The 24,519-nt window shown below is 40.6% G+C and overlaps 1 protein-coding gene across 1 annotated transcript in view; it reads right to left on the bottom strand.

Annotated features, from left to right (window-relative positions):
• PDE11A (phosphodiesterase 11A) overlaps positions 1 to 24,519 on the bottom strand; it is a 717,642-nt gene that overhangs the window by 362,896 nt on the left and 330,227 nt on the right. The window contains exons 3-5 of the mRNA XM_089690441.1: positions 17,860 to 17,949; positions 15,084 to 15,224; positions 4,381 to 4,445 (exon numbers count right to left, since the gene is read on the bottom strand). Of these exons, the coding sequence (XP_089546567.1) occupies positions 4,381 to 4,445; positions 15,084 to 15,224; positions 17,860 to 17,949 (296 nt within the window). The remainder of the gene's footprint in view (positions 1 to 4,380; positions 4,446 to 15,083; positions 15,225 to 17,859; positions 17,950 to 24,519) is intronic.

Below are 24,519 nucleotides of genomic sequence, written 5' to 3'. Positions count from 1 at the left end.
TTGATCCATTTGGATCAAGTTGGATTTATCCCGGGTAGGGAGGCCAGGGATAATACCATTAAGGCCCTCAACCTCCAACATTGGCTCTGTAAATCTACCTTTCCCGGTTTCTTCCTTTCCCTGGATGCGGAGAAGGCCTTTGATAGGATCGCCTGGGACTATCTGAAGGAGTCTTTGGTGCAATTGGGTCTGGGTGAGAAGATGCTCAATTTCATAATGTCCCTGTATTCCGGCCCTACTGCGCGTGTCCGGGTCAATGGCCATTTGTCAAACTCTTTCCCTTTGGGCAACGGCACGCGTCAGGGTTGCCCCCTTTCTCCTCTCTTGTTCGCCCTTTCCTTGGAGCCCCTTCTACGGAAGTTGCGCTCTAACCCCGACATCAAAGGAATTGTGGTCTCGGATAAGGAATATAAGCTAGCGGCCTACGCGGACGATATTCTTCTCTTCCTTGCAGAACCGCATATTACTCTGCCGAATTTACTAAAGGACTTTGCATTTTTTCGTTATTTGTCGAACTTCAAGATTAACTTTTCGAAGTCTTTCGCTCTCAACGTCACCTTGCCTTCGAAAGTGGTTTCTGATTGTGAGTCGCGTTTCCCGTTTCGGTGGGAAAGGGATTCACTTTCTTATTTAGGTGTAAAGCTTACCCGCAACCCCGACGATTTATACGCTAAGAATTTTTTACCCGCTCTTCGTTCTCTCCAAGGGGATCTGAATAAATGGCACCGTCCTTGCTTTTCGTGGTTTGGAAGAGCTGCGATAATTAAAATGAACATCCTTCCTCGCCTTCTCTACCTCTTTCAAACTCTGCCCATCCACATACCGCTTGCCTTCTTCACATCCTGTAGGAGGCTCTGTTCTCTATTCCTTTGCAACCATAAACGCCCGCGCATTGCTTATTCCCAACTGATTCTCCCTAAACTTGATGGTGGTATTGGCCTTCCTGACCTTCACCGTTACTATTTGGCATGTCAGCTCTGCCGTGTAGTGGACTGGCACGTCCATTCTGCTTCTAAAGATTGGGTGCAGCTAGAACGTGCCTTCTCATTCGCACCCCTGATTTCGATCCCTTGGCTGCCGCTGAAGCATACGCCTCAGGTTCTTCTCACTCACCCTTTGATAGGCCCTACCCTGAAAGCCTTCCGCTATACCTGCAAATCATCATCTGTTTCTGCGTCTCCGAACTGTCTCACTTCCATCCGACTCAACCCTGACTTCCCCCCTGGAATGCACAAGAACTTTCTATCTGAACATTGGCCGCATGATCAAATTTTAGCCAAACACTTTCTCCACGAAGGCCAGATGAAATCACTCCATGAACTGCGTGAAAGCTTGGGTACCTGCGATTTTCCTCTCTGGGTTTATTTGCAAATAAGACATTATCTGCTCTCGCATAAACCTTTCCGTGATTGGACCCGCCCTCTTACCCCTTTTGAGGATATTTGCTCGAGAGGAGAACCGCGTAAGCATTTGATTTCAGAAATTTACCCCCTCTTAATTGAGCATAGGGCCTATAACTCCCTACCCTCTTGTCAGGCCTGGAATAGAGATCTGGATGAAAATTTGTCGGATTCCGACTGGGCACGTGTATTCAAATATTCTCATAAATGCTCCCTTAATGTCTCAACGCAGGAAAACGGTTACAAATTGGTATCGAGGTGGTATCGCACCCCTTCACGAATTGCTCATTTTAATCCTTGTTATCCCAATATCTGTTGGAGGTGTGGGGCTGCGGACGGATCCTTTTTACACATCTGGTGGTCCTGTCCGAGCATTCAACCGTTCTGGCAAGAGGTTCATAGGATTGTAGTTTTGGTGACGTCCGTGCCTCTGGATCTGTCTCCGGCCCAGTTTCTCCTCCATCATTCCTCCCTTCCGGGGGGACAATATCATAGATCTTTGGCCGTGCATATGGTCAACGCGGCCAGACTCTGCCTTCCCGTTCTTTGGGGCTCTTCTCGCCCCCCCTCGGTTCGTGATTGGCTTGTCCGTGTGGGTAAAATGGCAGACATGGAGGAACTGATTGTGTCGGCCCTTGACACTCCCACTAAATTTTCCCACATCTGGGCCTGCTGGATCTATTTCACAACTACTCCTACATACAGGTCTCTTATGGACCACTAGGTCTGACTTGGTCCGGCTTTCCTGCCGATGTTACTTCTTTACAGTAGTTTCTGTGGTAGGCACTGTGACTCTTTTCGATAATGTACCCCTTCCCATGCGACTCTGGCGTTGGCCCAACTCTTATCCCCATACATGATTAACCCCAGATATTGCTGTCATTACTTACCCCATATGTTCCCCCCCCCCCCCCACTATTAATTTTTTTTTTTTTTTTTTCTTTACACCCCCATCCTCCCCTTTCTGTTCCCATCATTTTTCTTTCTACCTCCCTTTCTTTCTTTTCTCCTTTCTCTTTTCTTCTCGCCTTTTGCTTTGCTATGTTACCTGGAACATTAGACATGCCATTCTTTCACTCTCCCCACTTCCATCAACAGCTCCTCCCGCAACGTTTGCCGGTTTTGTAACTCTCCCCATCGCCATAAGTTTTTGACCGAATCTTACGTTCAGGTGCTATGACCACTCTTCCTATCGCTACAGCCCTACATGACGAAGCACGAGCGCAGGGGATATTATATGATGCATTTACACCCCATACTATACTATATTGGCTCCGGTTTGCTGCAAGCATAACCTTATTGTACTCGGATTTTGTATCATTGCATTATCTGTATTTTCTTGTTTGAGTTACTGCTGTGTCGCTGTAGATTGTGCCTGCTGTTTCGCTTAGGCACCCTGTACATGTCTTTTGTACCATTCTGTTTTGTATTAATAAAGGCTTTCTTTTTGGAAAAAAAAAAAAAAAAACTCCCTCCAAATAATCAAAGGCAAAATACTGCAACTGCATAAATACACACACTATCTTAGATCAAATATTCCTACAGATGCTTTTTTAATAAAATAATGGAAAGGCTACTATTGTCCTATTTTTGCCAAAGACCTCTGTATTTGATTGGAAAAAACATAAAAAATTTGGAAAATGACCTTTATCCCATTAGGATAAAGAGACAAGGAGTAAAGTACCACACCAAAATAGGTTTATTCCAATAAGCTCTGGTTCACACTGAATGCGAATCGAATTGGTGTGAACGAGGGCTAAAAGTTCAAGCAACAATGTTTCATATGTGTCCTCTTTATCAGAGCTAGAATTTATGCAAAACGTATATAACTATAAACTGTATACAAAAGTATGTACCATAAGCATATAGTATATTGATAGATACAAATGATAACACATACAGTATAATAAAAAAAACTGATAACTGTACTTTGGACAGATCAAGAGAAGGGAATGGAGGATTGCAAGGTGGTGACTGAACAGGAGGATGGTAGAGGCTGGTGCCTTATTGTGCTGACATAAGAGCAATGAGGGAGTGGGCAAGTCTCAGATTTAAAGGAATCAGGGTGGCAAGTGAACCTATTAATTCATTCCTTGAAATTCATTCATTCATTCATTCAAAATGATCTCCCACTCTAATGTACATACATTTTCCTCTACATATCTGCTTCACTGTGATTTAAGGTCCTTTTTTTCATTGGGGCGAGATTTGCAACCCCCTCAAGGTTACAAGTGGGAATGTGCTGTGACCATGGGGAGGGGAGGTGTACATGTCACAAACCCATTTAATGTTTTTATTAAACAAATACTACATTAATTTATGTCTTTTTCATATCTCCCTGGAGATTACCTTTAAAGGATAAGTTCACCATATATTTAGGATAGAACATATAACATGTTCCAGATCCAGCCTCTTTTTCACCAACCCCCCCCCCCCCATGACAGGTGGGTAGGCTGGCTGAGCAGGGCTTTGTCCACACGGCCACGTCATTCATTCATAGAGCTCTGTGAATGAATGAACTACATTGTTCTCAAACTCTGAAGGTGCTGGTGAGCATTCTCAAAGTTCACTGATTCTTCCTGCAATTCAGTAATGTACTGAGTGTGTGCAGGATCCTGGATCCTGGCACTGCACCCGTAATCTGCTGATTGTGGGTGCCATACCTTACAGGCTGCAGAATAAAAAATAATAAATGCACATATTTTTACCTGTAAAAAAATATGCATTTATTATTTTTTTCATAAAAGGTGAACTTAGACTTGAAAGTGCAATTAATTTTTTAAAAAACATTCCTTTGTGGAGCAAATGTAGCTCTATTTCAGGTGTCTATGTGAACAGAAAGCATTATCAGAGAAGGGATACTGAAGTAAACACAAGAGTAGGGAGATCAGACCACAAAAACCTCCATCACACCATAGTAACGTCGCTGTAGTAATGCACTAGTACATGTAACTTAATACAGTTAATTATTGGAATGTACCTGCTCTCTGCATCAGCACTGCACTTGGGGGACAGCAGCTCAAACGATTTGGTAAATTTCACCACCTAGAATAATAAAAATCAGTCACATACTGGTGGTACAATCCTTTCCATATAAATTATATTGTGACATGCATTCAGATAATGTCCCAGTAAATTACTGTTAATCAATGTTGTTTTATTATTAATTAAGAAGAGTAATCAATACAGAAAAATCAATATTGCTTAATATACAGAAAAAGATGGCTTTAATTCATTGTTTGGAACTTGTTTATAAGGATATGCTTAGCTAAAACGAAGTGTTGTTAGTGCTGGCTGTTGTTTGCTAGGCAGAACTAACTCAAAAGAGAAAGGAGGAAAAGGATCAATTGGTAAAAGCAGTTATTATATCAAATACTGAACTTTTGCTCATTGTATTGAATTTCATTTGACATATTATAGCTGCAGTCAAGTCAAGTTGAAAAGTTTTCAGTTAATCAAATGTGATTGACAAAGCCAGCCTACTTTAATAATTTTTATTCTGACGTTTATCTTCTATTATTTGCTACTGCATTACCTTAAATCCATAGCTGCCAGCTTGAGAGGATGAAAAGGCAGGCTGCACAGAATCATGAAACAAGAAGATGTGGTGCTTTATAGTGGTAAATCAAGATACGTTGGATTATACAGTTTAAAACAGGATTTTTATATTTACAGTAAAATTCTTTTTATATATGTACAAATACTCTTTTCTTTCACAACATTTGGGACAAAGGAACAACTGAGAAAGCAGGCCCACATAACATATCAAAATAACAGAACTGGGGGCAGACTGCAGCTGCCGAAGGACTTTTTGCCATAGTTTTTTTCATCAGTTCAGTCACGTTTTTTCCAAGAAAAAACGGTCAGTTCACATCAGTTTTTCATCAGTTCACATCAGTATTTCATCAATTCACATCCGTTTACATCAGTTTTTCATCTGTTTTCATCCTTTTTTCATCAGTTTTTCATCCATTTTTAATCCTTTACATCCCCTTTTTTGTCTGTTTTTCGTCCATTTACATCTGTTTACCTCCATTTTCCAATCCGTTTACATCAATTTTTGTCCGTTTATATCCATTTTTGTCCGTTTGCATTAATTTTTGTCCATTTACATCCATTTTTCATCCGTTTACATCTGGTTTTGTCCGTTTACATCCTTTTTTTTTACAGAAGAAAAATAGGGTTTTCTTCCATTCTAAAAAACGGATGTTAACGGATGTAAACAGATGAGTGGGGGCAGAGAGTGGAATGCTAGCTTAAAGCCCCTGAAATCCATGTCTCTTATGCAAGCAACTGGGATGCTTTCTGACGAGGTGTCTGCAAAGCCAACAGATGCCCCCACTTTGGAAAGAGCCCCATCATGTCGAAGAGAACTTGCCTGCAAGTTTGGAGGACTGGGGGTCAATAGTTTCAGCTGAACTGGGCTCCTGGCTTGGGTCTAGCCTTGGAGGCTGAAGCCTGGGTGTAACGAAAGTAGCTAATTTTAGCCTCAGAGGAGGAGGGAAAAAAAATAATCTTAGCCTCTGAGATTCTCAATAAGAATGTCCAAAGCATCACCAAAAAGATGTTCACCCTCAAAGGGCATGCCCACATATGCATTTTGCATTGCTGTTTTGCAGACCAACATTTTAACCAATGTGTTTGCATAATCACTAATAAGAGACTTTGTTAGTTAAAAAAAAAAATAAATATATAGTTTTATATATATATATATATATATATATATATATATATATATATATATACATATATATATATATATATATATATATATATATAAACTAACCCACATGCAAAAGAGTGGGGCTGTCCTTTAATATGAGTTTAGACCATTTCTGTAAGACATTTAAGGTCACATCATGGCCATGGCAGATTTCAAATGTAGGGTATGCTAGAAAAAAACAAGGATTTGTAAAGAGTTTCTAAATGTTTGTCAGTGGGGTCCTTAAATACTTCATCTTCAACAGGAATTGTCAGTGCTTAATTTAAGGTGGGGCACCACCAGATCAACATTGGGTCAGTTTCCTAATGTTTATTAATGGGGTCCTTAAACAGTGCATCCTCAGCAGAAATGATCAATGCTTTCTTTAACCACCTAAAGACCAGACAGTTATACACCCTTCTAGTCCAAGACATTTTTATGTTTTCAGAGCTGCTACACTTTGAAAGACACTAACTCAGTCATTCAAAACTGCACCCAACTCAATTTTAGATCATTCTTTAGATAGACAGAACTTTCTTTTGGTGGTATTTATTCACCACTGTTTTTTCTTTTACTATATAGTAGACAAAAACACTTAAATTTTGATTTTTTTTAATAAAACTTTGCAAATAATCTTTCATAAATTTATGCCACACTATATTCTGCTAATTTCTGTCACATTAGTCTGTGTCTAAAAACTATGGGATGTACAGTATATCTGAAAATTGGTCAGTCCTGATGTACTGACTGCCTATCTCATTTTTGGAAGAAGACTGTCCAAAGTTTTTGTTTTTTTCCACATAATGTAACCAGAGCAGTGTCACTATGCTGATATAGTACTGCTGTGGCTATTAATCAGAGACACTGACTGCTGCCCTGGCATATAGGGGTTTATTTACTAAAGCTGGAGAGTCCAAAATCAGACTCCCTTCTGCATAGAAACCAATCAGCTTCTAACCTCAGCTTGTTCAATGAAGCTTTGGCAATGAAACCTGGAAGCTGATTGGTTTCTATGCAGAAGGGAGTCTGATTTTGGACTCTCCAGCTTTAGTAAATAAACCCCATAGTGTCATCAGGCAGCAGTCAGTGTCTCTGATCAATAAGGAGAGCGCAGTATGACGTCACCTCTAGTAGGAATCCAGAAGAAACACTGAGGAAGATAGTAATGGCAAACAGCCATAACGTCAAATAACAAGTGAGAAGATACGTCTGCCATAATCTGCACATATGGTATATAGCATTAGTTCAAACAACAACCCTCCACCCCCCAATTTTTGCATAGTGGCTGGTCCACCCAAAATCAACCATCCTGTGATGCCCAGTCTCAGTTTTCCTTGATTTCCCACGCACATGTTTGGATGACCACTTTATCTTAGCTTCACGTTATTCTAAGAGAACGTTCATTTCGCCAAGGGACCATTCTCTAATTCTTTAGTAACTCAAGCCCAGCATATTACTGAATCTTTCAATATCAATGCAAAATGAAAATGTCAGTTTTAGTGGAGATGCCTAAAATACTTGCAAAATAACAGAGGAAAATCTTAGTACTTGAAAACTGCATGTCCCTTTGTATGATGCAGGTTTAGAATGATGTGCATGAATTATTATTATTATTATTATTATACAGTATTTATAAAGCGCCAATAGTTCGCTCAGCGCTGTACATTACAAAGGGAGACAGAACATGTGACAGAACAATACCAATACAATGCAAAACATGAGGGGATCAAGGGCCCTGCTCTTTCGAGCTTACAATCTAGGAGGGAGGGGGTGGTGGCACAGGAGGAGATAGCTGTGGGGGATGGAGTGGTAGGAAGAGTGGAGGAGGGAGGCAAGTTAGCAGGGGGTGGGGTAGGCTTCCCTGAAGAGATGGGTTTTCAGGGTGCGCCTAAAGGAGAGGAGAGTAGGTGATAATCTGATGGGTTGGGGCAGGGAGTTCCAGAGGATGGGTGACACCCTGGAGAAGTCCTGGAGGCGGGCATGGGAGGAGGAGACCAGGGAACTAGAGAGAAGGAGGTCTTGTGAGGAGCGGAGTGTGCGTGCTGGGCGGTACTTGGATATTAGGTCAGTGATGTAGTTCGGGGCAGTATGGTGGACAGTTTTGTACGTCAGCGTTAGGATTTTGAATTTGATCCGTTGCGCAATCGGAAGCCAGTGGAGGGATTGGCAGAGGGGGGTGGCGGAGACAGAGCGGTTGGAAAGGTGAATGAGTCTGGCAGCCGTGTTCAGGATGGACTGAAGAGGGGATAGCCAGCGGCGAGGCAGGCCAGTGAGGAGGGAGTTGCAGTAGTCGAGTCATGATATGATGAGGGAGTGGATGAGCTGTTTAGTGGTTTCTGGGGTTAGGAACGTGCGGATTTTGGCGATGTTGCGGAGGTGGAGTCTGCACGAGTTTGTTAAAGATTGGACTTGGGGCTGGAAGGATAGGTTGGAGTCCAGAATGACACCCAGTACTCTGGCCTGCAGGGCGGGTTTGATGGTAGCGTTGTTGGATGTGACGGAGAAATCAATGGGGGGTGGTGTCCGGGCTCGGGGGAAGACAAGAAACTCGGTTTTGGAGAGGTTCAATTTAAGGAAGTAGAGCGACATCCAGTCTGATATGTCGCTCAGTAGGTGTGTGATTCGGGCTGAGACCAAGGGGGTGAGGTGGGGGGTTGAGAGATAGATTTGTGTGTCGTCGGCATAGAGGTGGTAGTTGAAGCCGTGAGAGTGTATGAGTTGGCCAAGGGAGGAGGTATAGATGGAGAAGAGAAGGGGCCCGAGGACAGAGCCTTGAGGGACCCCAACAGAGAGGGGGAGTGAGGGGGAGGTGGTAGCATTATAGGTAACGCTGAAAGAGCGTTGTGACAGGTAGGATGAGATCCAGGAGAGAGCAGAATCTCTGAGGCCGAGGGAGTGTAGTTTTTTGAGGAGGAGGGGGTGGTCGACTGTGTCGAAGGCCGCAGAGAGGTCAAGGAGTAGGAGCACTGAATAGTGTCCATTAGCTTTGGCGGTTAGCAGGTCGTTGGAGAGTTTGAGTAAGGCAGTTTCGGTGGAGTGGAGGGGACGGAAGCCGGACTGTAGGGGATCGAGGAGGTTGTTGTCGTTGAGGTGAGAGCATAGGCGGGTGTAGACTAGGCGCTCGAGGAGTTTAGATGTAAATGGGAGCAGGGAGATGGGTCTGAGGTTGTTCGGGTCATTGGGGTCCAGGGAGGGCTTTTTAAGTATGGGGGTGATGTGTGCATGTTTCAGAGGGGAGGGGAAAGTGCCTGAGGAGAGGGAGAGATTGAAGATGTGGGTGAGGGAGCGTAGGATGGAGGAGGAGGAAGGTCGTAGGAGTTGTGAGGGGATAGGGTCGAGGGGGCAGGTGGTGAGGCGGGCATCAGAGAGGGTCTTGGAGACTTCCTCGATGGTAGTAAGGTCAAAGGTGTGGAGTGTTGGGGGAGCTTCAGTATGAGGAATGTAGGGTGGGGTGGAAGAGGAGGTCAGAGCAGTGGTGGGGCCGTGGGAGAGGGGTGATGAGGGGGTAGCTGAGTGAGGGTGAAGGGGGTTGGAGAGAGTTTGAGCAGCGACGAAGTCCCTGCGGGCTATGTCGAGGGGGAGGGGGGATAAGGGGGTAGCTGTGTGAGAGGGGACAGGTTGAGAGGGCGTGTGAGTTCACCACACAAATCTGTTGCTTAATATGTATTTAAGCATGTAAGCAACTGTATCTGATTCAGAGTAAAATTGTAATGGTTTATTAGTAAATGCCAGTATATAATGCATCAGTGCACAATATGTGAAGCAATCAAGCAGAATTTGTTTGTAAATAATATATATGTACAGGGCTGCTGTTAGAAATTGTGAGTCCCTGTACAGCCTACCTGATGGGGCCTTCAACCCCGCCCCTGACCCCGCATACCTGCCTAAAAATGAAGCTTTGTCTTCAACGGGGATAGGGGGGATGGGACTGTTTAGTTGGGGGAGATGGGGGGTCCTGGTGTTTATGAGGGGAAATGGGGAATCTTGGTATTTAGTGGGGAGAGTTGGGGGGTTTTGGTGCTTAGTGGGGTGAGATGGGATGTCCTGGTACTTAGTAGGGAGAGGTGGGGGGGTGTCTTGGTGCTTAGTGGGGAGAGATGGGGGTCCTTGTGCTTAGTGGGGAGAGATGGGGGGTTGTGGTGCTTATTGGGGGGGAGATGAGAGGTCTTGATGCCTAGTCTGGAGAGATGGGGGGGGTCCTGCTTCTTAGTGAGAGGAGATGGGAGTCCTGGTGCTTAGTGGGGAGAGATGGGGTCTTGGTGCTTAGTGGGGGAGATGGGGGAGGGGGTCCCGTGCTTAGTGGGGAGAGATGGGGGGGTCATGGTGCTTAGTGGGGGAGTGGGGGCACTGCTAGTCAGTGGGGGAGTGTGGGCACTGGTGCTCAATAACTAGCTGCTTGATCCATGTGGAATCCTTTAGCAGAACAATCCCCTTCTCACTGTTCTTGTCTGCTGATTTTTATCGTCCGGAGGGATGCCAGTGCAGTGATAGATCAGAGATCCTGGCTGCCACTTGTCAGCAAAGAGCTGAAAGCAAAAAAAAACTTCCTATACTCAGTTCTCTTTCAGGCACTGACTGATGACTCATCTAATGCAGTGTCCAGCAGAGGGAGACACTGGTGGAAGTCTTCCTTGCTGTTTACTTGGCTGAGCTGTCTCTGCACTGGCATCCCTTGAATCCCTCCAGGTGTATGGGCCACAGGAGCAGTGATACTGCTGTCTCTTCTCTTGTCAGCAGCGATGCCCCCACCCCCCTTCCCTCTATGCAGCGCCTGGGGCCCACTGGATGAACATATTCCCCCCCCACCAAGGGACTATGGCTATATATATATATATATATATATATATATATATATATATATACAGTGCTCAGCAAAAATGAGTACACCCCTTTTTAAAACTAAGATTTGAATCAATATCTTAATGACCACAGGAACAATTTCCAACATTTTGACAAAACTGAGTTTTATAGAACATTTGTTTAGCTCATTACCTGTAAGTAAGGTTAATAATATAACAGACTACAAAATATTTAGTTTTACTAAAGTTAGTTGATGCAAAAATAAATACACCCCGCAATATAATCTACTCCATCTAGTATTTTGTATGACCTCCATTATTTCTAAGGACAGCACCAAGTCTTCTAGGCATTGGAATGAACAAGTTGGTGACGTATTGCAACATCTATCTTTTTCCATTCTTCAAGAACAACCTTTTTTAGAGCCTGGATGTTGGATGGAGAGTGAGGCTTAACTTGTCTCTTCAGAATTCCCCATAGGTGTTCGATTGGGTTCAGATCAGGAGACATACTTGGCCACTGAATCACTTTCACCCTGTTCTTCTTCAGAAATGCAACAGTGGCCTTAGATGTATGTTTTGGATCATTGTCATGTTGGAAAAGTACACGACGACCAAGGGCACAGAGTGAATTCATGATACCATCAATGAAATGCAGCTTCCTGATACCAGAAGCACTCCTGCAGCCCCACAGAAGAACACTGCCACCACCATGCTTTACTGTAGGCACCATGCATTTTTCTTTGTTCTACTCACCTTTGCGATGCCATACAGTTTTGAAGCCATCAGTTCCAAAAACATTTATCTTGGTCTCATCACTCCAGAGTACAGTGTCCCAGTAGACTTCTTCTTTTTCAGCATGGGCCCTGGCAAATTATAGGCAGGCTTTTTTGTGCATGGGCTTTAGGAGAGGTATCACGTACCTGGTGATGGAGGCCAATGGAGAGAGGGCTTCTCTTGCGGCTAAGTTCCGAACTCCCCTGAGAGTGGGACAGTGGGAGTCAGGCCCAAAGTTGCACAGGTCGCCTGTAGGACTGCTGGTTGGTGGTCCACTCAGGAGCACAGCTGGCGCATGGGGATAGGTCTGCAGACTGGAGGCGCCTGTGCGTGGTGTGCAAGCCTTCCGGGATTTGGATGTTTGCTGGTTAGTCAGTTCGAGCCAAGGTCAGGTACCGGGTGGGGAACAGAACAGACGTGGTCAGGTGGGATAGCCGAGGTCATACATGGAGGAGCGAGAGAGAGAGTATCCTTTAGCCAAGCCGAGGTCAGATCAGGGGTTCAGTAGAGCAGACATGCCCAAGTACAAGCCGGGTCGGAATCACAAAGTCACAAGTCACAGGAAACCGGAACCGGAACAAACCACGGGGAGCTAGAGATCCTGCAGCAACCAGAGGGAGTGATGGGTCTCCTTATAAAGGCCATCTGGCACCAGACTGAGGCTGATGTGTCCTTCTGCGGCCATGTAGAGTATTGGCAGAAACGCCAGAACTCCTGCTGTGGACAGGACCCTGACAAGAGGCTTCCTTCTGCTTATTGTGTCACAGGAAACAATCGCCCCAGTTTGGCGTTCTACTTCTTTAGCTAACTGCAGTGAACTTGCATGGCAATTTTCTTCAACCCTTCTCATCAGAAGACGCTCTTGTTGAGGTGCTAACTTCCATGGAGGGCCTGGATGTCTCTGTGAGATGGTTGCAGTTCCATCTTTGTTAAATTTTTCTATCACCTTTTCTACAGTATTCTGACTGATAAGTAAAGCTTTGCTGATCTTCTTGTAGCCTCCACCTTTCCTTTGTAAAGAAATAATTTTCTTTCTCAGGCTTTGTGACATGTCTCTTCCATGTGGTGCCACTGCTGACAGCATGAAATGTGAGGGGTTTTCTTTGTTAAGTAATATCCTTTTATAATCATCTGTCTGCTGAACACCTGTTTAATGAATAATTAGACCCACCTGTAGTTGAAGTCTTGTGAATTTGGATTTTGTTGTCTAAAATTTAGCTTTGCTCCTAAGACTTTCAATGGAGTGTATTCATTTTTGCAACATGGTCTTGAATGAATTTGATAGTTAAAATACTTTTTTGTGTGTGCAAACTAACAAATCTTGTTTGCAATCAATGGCCCGCATTTGTGGGAGTATTTTGTAGTGTAGTGTCCCATAGAAAATGTGAATTCTGAAAGGAAAGTAAAAGGCTTTCTGACAAATCTGTTGAGGTGTACTCATTTATGCTGAACACTGTATATACACACACAACAAATATCACAACAACCTTTTACTTATTCTATTTATTTCATCTTGTCTCCTTTCACTCCAATATTGTAGCTACCACAGGTTTCTCCTTTACTATAATAATAAGTGTTACAAATAATATGTATTCCTTACCATCTTCTTTTGTGAAGCCATGTTGCTGGCTGTGTCCAACTCAAAATATTCAAATTGTACCAGTTGAAAGACCAAAGAAATATTTAGGATCATTTATAAAAAATTGAAGGAAGTACAAGTTTGTGTTGGATTGTCTAGGCTACTGGGCCACAAAGATATTTTTCTTTCCTTCACTTATTCTAAACGAGACCATAATATGTTGTGTCTATCCAACTGGGGTCCTTGGACAATCACTGATTATTAAAAAAACATGTCTTTAGTTCCCTGATTAAAGAAAGTGAACAAAATTTACAATTTTAAGGTACACCAAAAATAGGTTAAAAAGTTTTTATTTTAAATATCTAACAATAAAATGGATCATGGTCACATACAGTATATATAAACAATTTTTTAAAAGGCTAATTTACTTTTGTCAATTTGCTTAACAAGATTGAGTCATAATTCCAATTTCATATTTTCCCCATAGAAATCTGATGACTATTGTGGTTTAAATAGCCTTATAGCCCCTTTAAAAGATATACTGTACTTGTTATATATCATTAGATTTGGTAAAATTTCAAACCTTGATCTTTTTTTGCTATAGATACCCTTTCAGTAATATAAGCAGGAAATATGCTGACATCTGTGATTGTTGGATATTTAAAATAAAAACGTTTTTACATATTTTTGGTGTTTTGGTGTACCAAAACACCAAAAATGTTCCATGGGCAATTTTGTTCACTTTCTTTAACTGTACTATGAGGGAGGAATGCACATCATTTAATGTACCAGATCAATACATATATTCTTTAGTTCCCTGAGTTTTGTTGGATTAATTCATCTGTACTGGGATTTGTCCAGAATTGGAGCAGTCACAGCAAAATATCAAGGATTGCAAACCCAAGCACTCAACAAACTGTAAAAGGGATGTTTTGGAAACCTTACCAGATCATGTGTCGCCACCATGTTAGAGAAGCCAGAGCAATATCCCTATAATCCTGTGTCCCCTCTGTTAGCGAAAAAAGCGATATCCCCATTGGGTTCAGTTTTTCAATTCACAGAACGGACAAATGCAGTTAGTTACCTCATCCCTAACACTAAGGCTTCCTTTAGCCCCAACACTAACTCTACCTGTAACATCCCCCCAACCATAGCATTAACAGTTCCTGTTACCTTATTCAGAACATTAACCCCCCCTTTACTCTAAACTAATCTTCTCTGTAACTCTTAACTCTACATATATCCCAAATCCATAACACTAACCCTCCCAGTAATCACAACCCTAACACAACCTTAACATTAATATTTATTTTAGCCCCCAACCATTACACAAACCTTCCCTCTAACCTTAGAATTCTCTGTAACTTTCTCTGTCACCAAAAACCCTTTCTGTAACCATATCTATTACACTAACCATCTCTGTAATCCCTTACATAACACCAACCATTCCTAGAGTTCCAACCCTAAGATTACCCTCTTGCTTGGATACTTGCTTGGATACTCAGTTGTTCTGTGCTGGGCTAATATGAGCCAAAGCCCAAGTGCCACCAAATACAAACATTTCATATAAAACAATGTTAATTCACTGGTGACAGTAATGGAGAGTGCTGTGGGAGCTAATGTTTTAAATTGTTTGAGTTTCCATACTGATCCAACATTGGCAACAACAGCATGAGCATATGTCAGGTGGAACTATACACCACTGTTTATTTTACAAGGGTAGTACATGGAACACTATCCTAAACTTTTATAACAACACCGCCTGACAGCTGTAGAATGCTTTCCCAAGCATTAATTATGAATGATATTAAACTTGGAAGACAACTCACTGGTGACTCAATGTCCTCCAGAAGCAGCACAGAGCAGCGTTCACACTTCAGCAGTGTCTGAGCCCGATGCATAATTTTCTTGACAACTTTCTCCAGGTCTGTTTGTTCTTCAAACAGGTCATTCACGACCTCCAGCAAAGCCTGTGTAACACAAGAAACCATCTCATTGAAGCTGATTGGACAATATTATTGACTTAATGTGCAAATCATATGCATTGTGCACTGTATTGTTCTATTTTTGTTACAATAGATGTTAGTATAAAATCAGGTTCTATGATTCAGTGAATTGAAAAATATATACAGTGGTATCTAATAGACTTACAAGTGTAAATTCTATGATTCAATAAGTTGAAAAACAATATACAGTGTTATCTAATAGACTTGTAAGTGTAATTTTTTAGGCATCCTTCACAATGGATAAACTAAAGAGTCCATAAACAATCCACATGGTAACGTGCATCACTTCCGTGAATATATTCTTCTATAGTAATATTCAGTGATCCTCCACCACACCAGGTGAAAAAAACGATCACCTCATAAAAAGAAAATATGCGCTCATCTGGGTGTACTCAGCTCCTCAATTTCAGTGACATATCTCCTTATCTCCTCTCGCCTTCCACTCACTCTGATGTCAGACCAAAATTGATCTCATGCAACAGAAAGACTGAAACATAGTGCTCTCTGTATAACATTTTATTGTACCCCCACTAAAATAACACTGTGGATACACATTTTAGGCTTTGTATGCTTTTATATTTGTAGGTGAAAGTGATATGTCACTGCCACTGATGAGTTGAGTATACCCAGATGAGAGCATATTTTCTTTTCTTAAGGTGAGCAGGTTTTTCACCTGCTGTGGTGGAAGATTACTGAATATTACTAAAGGAGAAGATATTCAAGGAAGTAATGCATGTCACCAAGGGGATTGGTTATGGACTCTAGTTTATCACTTGCATATGTTTTTCACAGGAGTATTTATGTTTTCTAACAATTATTAATTTAGAGAGTTGTTTTGCACTAGTAATTTGTGAATATATTTAGATAGTGAGGTGGAATCCACAGTTTTTGTATTCAGCAAGCAACAAGAGGTATTTAATAGTATTTTGGATTTAGGTGGGAGTGTGATTGCCCTGATTGATCACAGTTGGTTATATCTTTCACAATGGCATTTAACTTTTCTAAGCACACGAGAAATCATCTGGGAAGTATAAAAAAAAAATCTATGCCCCCCAGATCACTTTTTCCAATTTTAAGATGTTCCTTAAAGGCCCCATGCACACAGGCTATTTAGCTCCGATGCTTGAGACTCTTCCAGGTGCTGTGGCTGGACACGGCTGGAATGTGCATGGAGTGATACAAATATATAGGGCATTTTGCACCCAGGGACAATGCCTGGAACACTTGGGGGTTTATTTACTAAAGTTGGAGAGTCCAAAATCAGACTCCCTTCTGCATAGAAACCAATCGGCTTCCAGGTTTCATTGCCAAAGCTTCATTGAACAAGCTGAGGTTAGAAGCTGATTGGTTTCTATGCAGAAAGGAGTCTGATTTTGGACTCTCCAGCTTTAGTAAATAAACCCCAAGGAGTCTACGTTCTGGGCTTTAGACCCTGGGCACATACTGCCCCAAGCGTTCATAAAGCTAGGTGCACCATCCAACTCCATCAGCTATTACACTCCCATATATTTTGACAGCCTGCTGGCATCAGGGCTGGATGGGACACTTATTATAAAATGTTTAACTTTTTTTTAGGTCACAATGGTCTTCTGGTACAAATAGATGAGTCTCCCAAATCGAAACACAAGACACTAATAAACTGTAGGAATTAATTTAGAACTGCATTTTTCTTGCAGTTTGGCCTACTTCTAAGTTGCATCAAATTGCTTCAAAATGATTTTGCCTTTCCATTGACTTATATGGAAAGAGAATAAGTCCTGATAGTAGTGATTAGCTTCAGGCTGGACCGAAGTTGAATTGGGGTGTTCATCCGCTTGCAGACCTGTACCTCTGGTTGCAACAGTAAGTGAAACCTTTTGCAGCCGTATTATTACTGCTGTTAAATGTTACAGTTTCCCACTCAGGATGGCTGTTAGAGAGCCAGCTGCTGCCAGCTTCACCTTTAAGGGTCTGGTATGTATATTGGGAAGGAGGGGTTCTTATACTAAGATGGCAGGGAGCTGTGATTTACCGGAAATTTAAGCAGCATTTTTTTCTTTGTAAATGTCAGTTTTGCTGTAGAATATTGTATACATTGTACAGCTGCATCACTTCAAATACAAGTTTAAGGCATCCCCAAGCAAGTTTTTTTTTTTTAAGGAATTGAACATTTTTAGTATTTCACTTTGCTGCTATGGTATTTTATTTGCATTAGTACATGTCTGTCCTGGAAGTGCAGGACCCCCCTTACATTCCTTTGACATTCCCTTGCATGTTAGCTTTGAAAATGATCAGAAATAATTTTAAGGATTCAGCTCCCGTTGATTTCAATGGAGTTTGGATTAACATGCAAAACTTGTGAGCGAGCCCAGGTACATTCAACTTGTCCCTATCTGGCACACAAGTCCTTATGATATTAAATATCAGTAGTAACCAGAGTTCAACTTGTATCAATTTACAGAAGCCAAAGCAGTGAAGGAAGATTGATAATTGGTTGACATTCATTATTTAATTTTACTTGTTGTTAAAACCCACTAAGTCTACTTAATTCATTCAATTTTTTTCTCATTGCTATTAAAGGTCAATATGTCTACAGAATTAAACATTTAAAGACACTCACCCGACTCCTGTCATATTCCTTTCTTGAGGCAGAAAAAAGTTGAGCATTGGATATGGCAATTCCACAAAATGGAAGGTACATCTGCATAACCTATCAAGGAAAAATAAAAAGTAAGCTATTAAAGCCATACATTGTAAGATGTGGCTAATACCTGGTATGAATGCATAGAAATACAATTTGCAATTGATATCAACAGGTTTTCATTAAAAGAAATGCCCACCCAGTATAGACCTGGCTGCTGAGTTTACCAGATAATCTGAGTTTACCAGATAATACCGACCCTCATCTTAACTTTTATTGCAAACCATCACTATGAAACCCATAGCTTTACTATAAAATAAAACAGTAAATTTGAAAAAAGAAAAAAAAAAAAAACAGGAAAAAGACTCATATCACAATTTTAAAAATTAAATTAGTAGTCAGGGAACAGAATAAAGAGCAAATTCAGACCTAATTATTTGTTTATAAGTGCAGGTCATGTAATCTTGCTGTTCAATTTCAAAGTAGCATCTTGGGAGGAAGGATCAATTCAGAGGTATTGGGAGGAACTGCAAAACACTCAGTAAGCATGACCCACAGAGATACTTTGCTGACAATCCACCTCTATGAGTGGTGGAAAAGAAGCTGACTTCACATAAGGGTTCCACCTCCAGTGTACACTTTAAGCCATGGCAGCAACTGAAGTGGAAAGATTGTTGGAATTTTATTATGATGTAACCATTACAGGCGAAAGGAACTTTTACTTAGGTCATAACTAAAAAGTAGTGTTAGGAGTAAATCAAGATTGCTGGCTGCAGAGCCTTACTGTAAAGGCCACGGCACATTGACCATGGGTTAGGGACTGCAAGAGATTAAGAAACATTCTGGTTCATCTAACCTGGAATTACAAATTTATTCTGGAAATGTGCTTCTAAACCTTCACCCTGCAGTTCACATTGCTCAGCTAAAGTTATATTGTCATACACCTGGGTGATTCTATAAAGGCATATGATGAGAAAATGCTGTGAAAACCTTTTTTGCACATATATATCAGTGACTTATTACAGTTGTGCTCAAAAATTTACATACCCTGGCAGAAATTGTGAAATTTTGGCATTGATATTGAAAATATGACTGATCATGCCAAAAAATGCTCTTTTATTGAAGGATGATGATCATATGAAGCCATTTATTATCAAATAGTTGTTTGGCTCCTTTTTAAATCATAATAACAGAAATCACCCAAATGACCATGATCAAAAGTTTACATACCTTGGAATGTTTGGCCTTGGTACAGACACACAAGGTGACACACGTGGGTTAAAATGCCAATTAGAGGTTAATGTTCCTCATCTGTGGCTTTTTAAATTGAAATTAGTGTCAGTTTATAAATAGTCAATGGGTTTGTTAGCTCTTATGTGGAAGCACTGACTAGGCTAGATACTGAGCCATGGGGATCAGAAAAGAACTGTCAAAAGTCCTGTGTAACAAGGTCATGGAACTTTATAAAGATGGAAAAGGACATATAAAGATGTCCAAAGCCTTGAATATGCCAATCGGTACTGTTAAATCACCTATTAAGAAGTGGAAAGTTCAGCGATCTCTTGATACCAAGCCAAGGTCAGGTAGACCAAGAAAGATTGCAGCCATAACTGACAGAAAAATTGTCCGGGATTCAAAGAAAAACCCACAGACATCCTCAAAAGAAAAACAGGCTGCTCTGGAAAAAGATGGTGTGGTTGTTTTTAAGGAGTACAATATGGTGATACTTGAACAAAAATGAGCTGTTTGGTCAGGGTGCCAGAAAGAAGCTTTTACTGTACCAATGACACAAAAAAGCCCGGTTACAATATGGTTGACAACACCTTGACATGCCTAACTAGGCCTTTTTGTGTCATTGATGCAGTAAAGGCTTCTGTCTGGCACCTCGTCCATGCAGGTCATTTTTGTTCAAGTGTCATCACATTGTGCTCCTTCAAATCAACCACACTGTCTTTTTCCAGAGCAGCCTGTATTTTTCTTGTGGTTACCTATGGGTTTCCCTTTGTATCCCTATGTTTCTCCACAATGCATCTGCGCAACAATGCACTGAAGTGCACCACAATTCAGAGGGTGTGTTACATCGTGGTGTATTATACTGCAGCTTTTTTTTAATTTACATGCATACAAAATTGTGAATGGGCCATCTAATGCACCACAATGTGCATCAACACATTAAAATACATACATGGTGGTATTAAGGGCTCCTATGGTTTTGGGTCAGTTTACTTAAGTGTTTTTTTTAAGGTAAGCACATTTTTACATTGACAGTATATATTTTTAATTATAAAAGCCAATAAACAAGTTTACAAATAAACATTTAATATCCAGGTTTTGTAGGATTTGTGCTGACTTTTGTAAAAATAGCATAAAAATAGCTTTTTCTATTGAGACTGTCCCTCTCTAATTGAAACTCTGTACGTCCCCCTCTGAACAGAGCCAGTGGGGGAAAGGAGGTGAATCACTCTTATAAACAATTCATTTGTGTGTGCAATTTGAGCTTTGGGCTTCAGCTTTTGAGCTCTGTAAACAACAGGCTTTTCTCTGCACAGCAGTTAACGTTTGCTTACTAACAAGTGAAAAGGAACATAGAGTTCAACCTGCTGGCTGGAAATAGTAAAGATGTAATATTCATATGTAATATTTAACATTTACCTATTGAGTAAGTATGTATAAAAACATCATAAATTTACTTTAATTTACTATAAAACAGATTGGTGTCTCATTTAAATATTCTACTGCATGTTTACTGCATGCTACTTGTTCAGAATTCAGGTAACCTCCTAGTATATTTTTGAGTTGTGAGATTTAATAGTAAGTATCCATATATAATTTATGCAAACACAGGAGAAATACACAAACTCCATGCAGACAGTGTCCTTGGTAGTAACTGAACCCAATAAACACTGCAGCGCCATGCTGGATAATGCAACCATATCTTAAAAGAGCACAATAACCTAATTATGAGATTGAAAATAAAACTGTAATGCAGTCTTGGAGATGAAAAAAAATTGCTGGAACTTACAGTTCCCCAGCTGCTTTAGAAAAGCTGATTGCCTCCAGCAATGTGAACGTTTGGTCATTGGCAGAAGGCCAAAGGACAACTGTTCTGTGACCTGTACAATTTGCCACTGTCTGTGCATGAGTCATCTCTCTAGTTCCTCACATAGCTAAACTATTGGTTAGCTTCCACTTCACCCGTTATGTTTCTGTCTCTTTATTATTTATGTCTGTCATATTCATAGTGATGTGAGTTTGAAAAACCATGGTGAAACAATGCTGAAAATTTGTAGGCACAGATGTTGTTTACAAGCAAAGGGAACAACTCCCTGAGGCAGATAAGATGGGAAAAACTGGGCCACAAGATGTTACTGATGTCCCTTGACTGAACAAATAAAAATCTCTAGAAGTTATAATATTCTTTAAAACTCCGTTACTGGACTCTGTCATAACCCAGCTGTGTAGAAGAGCATCTTAAATGTCAAATAGAATCCCAAAAACAAGTACATTCAACTGGTGTATCTAATACGTATGAATAAAATAAAGGTTATGGCTGTATTGGCCATGTCAAAGGGACCAAATAAATTCTACACAGATGGTGCCCTGGTCTAATAATTATCATAGGGTCTCACATAGGATATAAAATAAATGGAACCACTATGACATTTAACTGTTCTCTGTATTACTCTTTGGGAGACTTGCTCAAAGTTATTTTCTAATGACCACACAGAAAGTAAGGGGGATCAGTAAATGTACTGTACAGTGAAATTTTTCAAACAGGAGCAATAATGAAAACATTACAGTAGTTATATGTTATTTACTGGCCCCTTCCTTTTCTGAATGGACAGAGTCAGTGATCGGTACTAATCACTGACTCTGTTCATTCATAACTGAGGCATAGTAAACTATGTTCACTATGATACAGTTTGTGAATGAACAGGAAGCTCTGTACACAGCTATTCCTGTCCATTCATTCTGTGCAGCTGAGACTGCAGAGGAGATTGAGGGCTGTGTCCTCAGTCTCCTTTGTCTGTCTCAAAGGTGAAACATCAGAGATCTGTTTAGACCCCTGATATTTCACCCATGCCCCACATGGGACTGCTAAAGAAAATGGTAAAAAATAAAATTGTAATATAAATAAATAAAAGTAAAAAGAAATAGAATAACAAAAAAAAATTAATAAAAAAACTAGCAGGGTTGCAAAAGTCGAACTGGCATTCCTCTATTGTGGGGGGGGGGGGGGCCCAAGACTGCAGGAAGGGGGTCTGCTGCAGAACACATGAAATGGTTTTGTTGTGTGACCGTAATAAAGGGCCCTATGACAGAAGTATAAGTACAGAATTTCTTGACATGTATAGTGTAAGCTAGGTCAATCATAACATACTGAATTGAATTCACTGTGAGATTAAAAAGTATTCCACATCTAATCACTTTGAAAATATATATGTGCTATATAGTTAGAAAATTATCACTCTATAAAAACCCTTTAAGTGCTGAATAAAAGTCCTAAAAGAAATATTACAGGAAATACTTGCTAAAATTATAATATGTCAGGGAAAGGAAAATGGCTGTAGCTACAATGTATAAAAAAGCTATAGTTTAGGTAGTAAATGTTTATTCCTAATAAAAAATATTTATTTATTTCAGGTACTTATATAGCGCCATCAATTTACGCAGCGCTTTACATAAATATTGCACATTCACATCAGTCCCTAACCCTCAAGGGGTGTACAATTTAAGGTCCCTAACTTACATTCAAATACACATACTAGGGCCAATTTAGACAGGAGACAATTCACCTACCAGCATGTCTTTGGATAAGTATAACTGATTATGCATACAGTACAATGGCCTATTGTATATTTTACAACTGCATAGAAGAAAACGTTTTTATAAACACAGTTACGGTTTTCAATAAAAAAATCACTAAAAGTCACATCCAATATTTTTAAATTTGCATCTTTTATTAAAATATTACCTCCTGATTCTGCCATTAAGATCCAGATATAGGTATATCCTGTGATAGGGCCTGAATGCTCTATCCCTGTCTCCAAAGTGTTCTCCTGCTTTGTCAACCTATCACATGCTCTTCCAATACAGACTACAGGTCCTGATTTAGAAAGGAGTGGAAGGACTACGCTGGCCCTGTATGGTGGAATGGAGGTCCGGAGGTTATAGAGGGGGTGTAGGATCCCTGAAATTCCTAAAAGGCTTACTACTCACCATTATCTGGTGAGTGCGGTTCATGTTGGTTTGCACTGGTGGAAGGTGGAAGCACATATGTACAAAAGATTTTTTTTTTTTTTTTATATATACACTTTGAAGGCTGGGAAAAGGATTTGTGGACTTTCAAATTTCTTTATATATAATATTTTCTGCACTAAATTGCTTTGGGCACAATCAATTTTATTTATTATTATTATTGTATATATATATATTTTTTTTTGTTTTGAGAGTGTCACATTTATTGGCAATTTTCTTCACATTTATGTATTTAGTGTGATTTATTTGATTGGTATAGGTATCATTTGCACTGGTTTATTTTGTTTTCAATACAGACTACAATCTGCTATGCCAATGCACGCTGTTCAGGTTTCAGTCACTGCTGTCACCGTCAGGAATCTCACCCTGAGATGTGACATTCAGCAGTTGCTGGAGCACATGCAGGTAGACAAGAAGTGGCTAAAATAGGCTAGAGCAGACCAGAAGCACTTAGACGAGGGGCGGACTGACCATTTGGAAACTTGGGCACTGCTTGAGGGCCTGGGGTCAGTAGGGGGCCCCATGAGATGCCCCTGGTACCTTTTTCATAGGCTTTTTGGAGTTTGGGCAAGGACACAGGGGCCCCATGATCCCCTATTGCCCGGGGACCCCATGAGTTGTCAGTCCGCCCCTGACTGAGATGCAACAAAAAAGATATAACATGTGAAAATTGTACACCAATGAAATTGTTTATTATACACTCTGGGGTTGATTTACTAAAGGGTAATAGACTGTGCACTCTGCAAGTACTATTGCACACTTTTTCCCCAGAGCCTAGTTAACGTGTTAAAGCTCTGATAATTTCCATCATCTAATCATGTGCAAACAACATTTTTTTTATCTTCCTTGCACCTGATTGAGTATTTTTTACAAAGTGGAACTTTACTACATTTACATTTAGTAGGGAAAAGAAGTGCAACTGCATTTTCAGAGTGTACCATCTATTTGACTTTGGTAAATCAGCCCCCATGTCATTTAACTGGGTTTACATCTATTACAATAATGAAAGCAGGTTAAATTCAGTTATCATAATCTATAAGGTTGTATAGAATGCAAAGTCTAGTAAACCCTTTTATTGCACAGCTGCCACATCATTACCCAATTTATATAGAATTTAGACTTTATATATACCAGACTGCAAACAACCAATAATCTGAAGCATGTCAATCTATAAAATGTCTTTTTACATTAGTGGTTTAATGCACTGAAATGTCAAATGAATTATCTCCTAAATGATCAATTAATTAAATATATCAAACAGTACTGCAACTAATATATTCTTGCCTGGGGAATGTCCTTTCCATAGACATGGATAAGTTTCAATAAACAACACATACAATAGAATGTTTAGCTCCACAATTGTGTGATCCCTTTATATGT

Source organism: Staurois parvus, unplaced genomic scaffold, assembly GCF_062004578.1.
Source record: "Staurois parvus isolate SC_StPar_1 unplaced genomic scaffold, SC_StPar_1.0 ptg000530l, whole genome shotgun sequence".
Lineage (NCBI taxonomy): Eukaryota > Metazoa > Chordata > Amphibia > Anura > Ranidae > Staurois > Staurois parvus.
Note: the sequence above shows the minus strand (reverse complement) of the source record. Positions and strands in the feature narration are given on the sequence as shown.